General features: G+C 37.3%; 1 protein-coding gene across 1 annotated transcript; it reads right to left on the reverse strand.

Moving 5' to 3' along the window:
* Positions 1–1,644: 1,644 nt before the first annotated feature.
* LOC307138234 (uncharacterized protein) lies at positions 1,645–6,384 on the reverse strand. Its single transcript, XM_079836430.1, has 2 exons — positions 5,965–6,384; positions 1,645–2,151 (listed from the first exon to the last, which is right to left on the reverse strand). Exons 1-2 carry the CDS (start codon positions 6,298–6,300, stop codon positions 1,996–1,998), a joined length of 492 nt encoding a protein of 163 aa, XP_079692556.1. The 5' UTR covers positions 6,301–6,384; the 3' UTR covers positions 1,645–1,995.

Raw genomic sequence — 6,384 nt, forward strand, 5'->3', positions numbered from 1 at the left:
TGGATAAAATGGATATTTGGGGGCAAGTCCTAGTCACTATGAAAAAGCAGAAGTGCGTGCATGAATGTAAAGTCAGGCTGAGGAGAGTGCGGAGCAGCACGTGACCTTGAAAGTGCATTGCGAGCGGATGCCGGTAAGTACGTGAGAGACGGCGCGTCTGGCAGAGACTGCGCAGAGAGAGGGACGGTGGGCGGGGTGTCCGCATACAACTGAAAAATATCAAATTAAACATACAGACTAAACATTAATGCTGCTCCGTATTTGCTTACTACTGCGTTTGGAATTTGTATGGTTGAAAGAGCACAATTTTGGTTATTTTTCATTTTAGAACAAACGTCACGGCGATACACAGCGACCTCGTGTGGTGAACGTGTTGGTTACAAAAGAGAGAAAATTATAGGACTGTAGGTTTTAATCACTATAATTAAGTAGTGATGGGGAGTCTCAACGAAATCCCTGTGTCTGGTAGGCTACTTGAATGGATGCACTATATCAGCCAAGAGTGAACCGAATATTAGGTACACCATGCATCAGATAGCAAGCTGGAGCTGTCTCAGATATGTCATTTCGTTTTATCCTACATGTCTCTCATGACAGCATATGCTGGTTAGGTATGTTTTGAAGCATGGCAGCTGGTTTATGTTGCTGGTCATGAGCTGGTCCTAAGCAACTAGCTCCAGCTATGGACCAGCATGACCAACTAAGGACCAGCATAAACCAGCTGCCATGCTTCAAAACATAACCAGCATATGCTGTTTTTTTTTTTGTTTTCAAAAGGGGTAGCATACTTTTGAAAAAAATAACAGTAATAGTAACTTTACGTTGTAATTGTAGCCTACATAACCTACCTCTGTGACAGCTTTGTGGTTCCATTGATGTTCATTAATACAATAAATATTAATTTGAGAGAGAGACACCCCTTAAGAACAGATGTACACATATAGTTGTATTCCTTGCCATCACTAATTTCAAAATACAATCAATAGTGACTATGTTAAAGCTGGCAAATGCAGTTTCGGGAAAAATAATTGGATGCATCTCAGGAATTGAAGAGCAGGGGGCCAAACTGACTTATAGATGTTATTAATTTTTTCCATAAAGAAATAAAAAAAAAACTTTTTACACTCCTGCACAGAAAAAACAATTAGTGGTTTAACTGGTGCAAGAATACTTTTGATCGTCTTAAAAACCATCTCTAATGATAGACGAGTACTGTGTTCTTGCTGCTTTGAGTGCTTCAGCATATTGACTCAAATGTTCATCATACATGAGTTTATGAACAGTCAAGCATGACATCTTGTACTGGCGTTCAAGCTGCCTACTTTTTACCTTAAGAGCCCCGAGCTCAGTAGTATACCAAGGAGATGATTTAATAAACGAAACAACACGTTCTTTCCTAGGGGCTAACACGTCCAAAGCAGATGACAAAATATAATTATATTGATCAACTGTTTCAACTGTCAACTGTAAAGGCTGCCACCTTAGATGACCTTGGGTTAAAAAAAAGGTTATAATTGTAATAATAAGAACAAGAAACGGAAGACGAATATAAAACGTAACGAAGGACAGTAGAAAAAGTAAGTGTCTGTACTTTTAGATGCTTTTTAAAAGTTTGATAAAATACAACATCAGACTCATAATGTTAAATACATTTCTGTTATTGATTACTCCGACATTTTATGATTTGTACATTAAGAAGAAAAACAAATTATGTAAATAATAATGATAAGGCAGACGAGTTACATGAAACATACAGAATCATTCCTCACCTGCCCTATAGATAGAGCTCCTTACACATTTAGTCTTACAGCTCTCATATATCTCATATCTCAATAACTTAAGCAACACTAACATATAACAGAAGACCACCAAATGTCTGTGTATTCAAAACATAATGTGTTCACCCTCACCATCTATAACTTTCTGGTGTCCAACCAAAGTATTTCTTACACTTATGGTCTATAGTTATTTTGTTACTCTTTTTTATATATATTTTTAGTTTGTAACTACGATGACAAAAAGAGTGACATAGATGACAATGATCAACCAGAAGAGGAGGCCAATAGCAACACTGAAATGGTTAAGGATGCGAGCCATTCTGGAGTTTCTGCTTGCTATTGGTTGGTGTCCAAACATGTTAGCATCTCGAGTCTGTGAAAGTAAATCACAATAATATTACAAATCTGGGTATAGAACCTTTCTTAAATGACATGCATAAAATCAAATCAAAAAGGTCTTCACAAGTCATATATAAACACAATAAGAAAACACAAAAAGCAACTCTAATAATGTACAACTAAGAAGAAAATTAGAAATCAAATATATTATTATTATTTATTTGATTTATAGTTGGTGTAAAACAGAGTTTTTAAACTTCAGTGTTTTTGATATACCTTCATATCTGTTTTTATAAGTTACTACAACTAGATTAACTGGCTTGGTATGATCTATTCTTGTATGTTGCTTTATGGAAACCAAGATAATAAATATACCTGCAAGCAGCGATGTACGCTGTCTTTTAGCACTCAGTGGCTTTAACACACACACACACACACACACACACACACACACACACACACACACACACACACACACACACACACACACACACACACACACACACACGATGGGTGATATGGACTTAAAAATTTATCCCGATATTTTCTAGTATTTATTGCGATAACGATATCGATATCAATGACGATAAACGTAGTATCATTCCCCATGTTTTTGGAGACAAGTGAAAGCTGCATGCATTCTTATATAATATATATATATATATATATATATATATATATATATATATATATATATATATATATATATATATATATATATATATATAAATATAAAATTAATAATTATTTTTTATGTAAAATTCCACACCAGCCTTTTCAGAAATGGAAAAGTTGCAGATATAACCGTCTTCTGTAAAAGTGCAGGAAATGTTTAAATAGTGCAACTGTGCTAAAAAAACGTCACACAATACAAACAAAAATCATCTTTAAATCAATGACAAGTTTTACATGTAAACCGATTCTGTATTTATTCATCCATGGTGCAAACAGTGGTAAAAATAGCAGAAACAGCAAAAGTAATTATCCCAAAAATGTCTTCAGATTAAAAAAAGTTGAAAATAATGATTTAATGATAGAACTTCAGTAATTTGAGTTGATAATATAATAATACCACGAATTATTCTACTAATAAAAAATAAACTGCACTAAGGAATAATGAGCTTCTGGGTTCATAAATAGTAATCACGTTGTCAGCGCTCATTCCAACTGATTGGCTGAAATCAAAACAGGCACAGTAATAGGTGCGCGCCAGCCAATGAGATTCCCGTTTGTGCATTCGTTTCTTCCTGTTCACGAAAGGCTGAATAATTCCAAATAAACGCCATTACTTTACAGGAAAATGCAACAAAGGATATTGTTTACATGTAGCACGTCAATTATGTGTGGTATAAGACTCTCTCGCTCTCTCTTTGAGTGTGTGTGAAACACTGAGCGCTCTCAGTCGCGCGCCTCACACTAGTGTTTAATGTGCGTCATATACACTGCGCATTCATTGAGAGGAACTGAAATAGTGTGCTTTACCGATCGATTGAGAAAGAGCAAATCTCTTAAGCGCTCAGTCCAAGTGCTCAGCGAGTGAAAATACATCTGTATGGTTCAGATTGCCCTCAGGTAGCCCCTCGTTTAGCTATGAACTCTTCCGCAGCTTCCACCATAGTTGTTTTCTTTCTGCACGTGAGATGCGGATTCAGTGCCGCAGCTCCTATCAAGCACTGCGCGTAGAGCACCGAGTGCTGCGGGGGGGGCACCACAAGAAATTCTCTCTCCAACCCCCGTTCAGCTATGAGTGACGAACGCAGCCACCGCGGCCATCATAAAGTAATAACGCTTAGGGCATCAAGACGGCCAGCGGTGGCACGGTGCGGATGGGTCGCGCCATCAACTAGGCTTTATCGTTATTATAGCGGGAAGGCAAATTCTTATCGTGGGGAGAATTTTAACCGGTATATCGCAAACGATAAGATATCGCCCATCCCTAACACACACACACACACACACACACACACACACACACACACACACACACACACACACACACACACACACACACACACACACACACACACACACACACACACACACACACACACACACACACACACACACACACACACACACACACACACACACACACACACACACACACACACACACACACAACAAATTAACTGGATCTATGCCTTTATTTTGTTATTCAAATTGATAAAAATACCAGTTCGCAATTTAGCATCTTCAATATTCTGGCATTATGTTAAGAAAGTTTGGTGTGAATCGTAGTTAAAAATTCTGAGCTTCATTTAAAAAAAAAAAAAATTCTACATTTAAACAAAAATAGCTGACTTCCTGTTGGTCTGTTGTTAAAAGTCTAAGTCTGAAGTGAATCGGGTAAAAATAAGATCCGATTAGATAAGAGGGCCCTAAATGTAAGGGAGAAGGGGCACAACCTAACGCTTTTTGACTTCCTCAGTTTGTGTAAATCCACTTGGGGTTGAGAGTATTTATTTTTTCCCACATCTTGTACAAGTATGTGTATTTGTGTTTCATTAATATATGGTATTATAATATTTTGAGTTTTGAATAACAAAAACACATTTATTTTGGCCTAGTTGATCCAGACAAAGCCCCTTGTGATCACAGGGTGGGCATAAAATTGTTCTCCTACGGTCACACTGCCCCTTACTTATTTTCACTGAATATCAAGTTTGACTCTGACATTTATCACATTATAGATGTAAAAATGAATTGTCAAGTATTTTTATTTTTTATAAAACATCCACAGACAGCGAAAACCCAAAGTTTAATGTCCAATGATCTTGACAGTGTTTTTTTAGTGTCATTGCGCCCCCTGGCGGCTTCCAGTAGCAACCTCAACTCTCTCCAGCACTTTCAGGACCGCAGTCCTACCTCGTTATTTATTTATTCATTAATTTATTGTACTAGCATTTTATACTATTTTAGAGCACGTAGTCTACTATTTAATTCTATATTTGTATTATTAATATTTCAACAGGGAAGCAATAGGCCTACATTATGTGGCGCTTCTCGTCTGGTGTGTGACTGACTCAAAATATTTTTAATAACGTTAAAAATTTAAATAACATAAATACAAGTTCACAACGTCAATCAACATAATGATTTATTTTTGCACAGCTAAAATAACTGGAGAAGATGCCTGACACCGAAAGCCTTGAACATTCAAAATTAAAAATGGCTAAAGAATAAGGGTAATACGTTTTGGAGTAACGTTAAACAAGGGAGAGCAGTTAGTGTGATAGCTAGAAGATGTTTGTGTAGGCTATTTGAACTTCTGTAGGCCTAATGCATAATAGGCCTATTAGGCTAGTGTTGTGTTTTTTCACCCATGAAAACGAAAGTTAGCCTATGGGAAGCCGCAAAACAGCATTTACTGATAAGGTTTACAATATAAATTCGATGTTGAAATTTTAAACAAGAGGTTCGCCACAATGTTGATTCGAATGGCAAACTCTTTGATTTGAATTAAACCTTGATCCATGACGTTAAATGATCATTAAAACGCAGGCTGTAAACAATAAAGACTCATTTCTGAATATGCAAGTCATTCTTTACATATTTGAACACTGAAATATGAACCTTGGTATATTATCCTAGAACTACGACCACGTCCTGTTAAGGCCTAACGTTACTGAGCTGTCTGTTTCAGTTCCACTTTGATTCCTTTATTTTGACATGAACCGTGATCCTCTGAAGAATTGTTTAGCCCTTAATGTAAAGTGATTTATATAAACACTTTCAAAACAATATTTATGTCCTGTATTATTTTAAAATAAACTTTAAATTATTTATTTTGAAGATCAGTTGTAAATATGCTAAGCGAGGTGCGACAGGTGTATGAAGCAATACTTACTGTGATGGAGTAAACAAGAGCAGCCGATCCCAGAGGTAAACAGCAGCACAGCAGGGTAAAGATGGAATAGCACAGGTAATCTGGCTCTGGTTTGTCCAGTGGAGTGAAGGACACATTAACTGGAGGCTGCACAGTGACCACAGTTTGCTCCGGATATGGCCCTTGGGTGCTCAGGCCAGGTGCTGTCGGAGCTCCATACTGCTGCACAGGCTGACCTGAAGTGCTGGGATAGCTCTCAGAGGGAGGGAATCCAACACTGGAGTACTCTGGAGGGTCCTGCAGGGCAAGTAAAGGCTGCCCTAATTCAGGATTCTGAGATGACTTTTTGGGATCCATGTTTCTATTAGATTTTTCCCTGCACCCCTGAAATAATTAGAAAGACCTGTACATCTGACTCTGGTGTGTAGTCAGGTGAAGACT

Source organism: Gobio gobio (assembly GCF_949357685.1).
Source record: "Gobio gobio genome assembly, chromosome: 15".
Classification (NCBI taxonomy): domain Eukaryota; kingdom Metazoa; phylum Chordata; class Actinopteri; order Cypriniformes; family Gobionidae; genus Gobio; species Gobio gobio.

Excerpts from the sequence above, each read along its gene's own strand:
- LOC307138234 (XM_079836430.1), bottom strand. The coding sequence starts at position 6,300 with ATGGATCCCAAAAAGTCATCTCAGAATCCTGAATTAGGGCAGCCTTTA. Across the intron at positions 2,152-5,964 it reads CTCTTGTTTACTCCATCACA|ACTCGAGATGCTAACATGTT; the intron begins GTAAGTATTGCT and ends TTACTTTCACAG.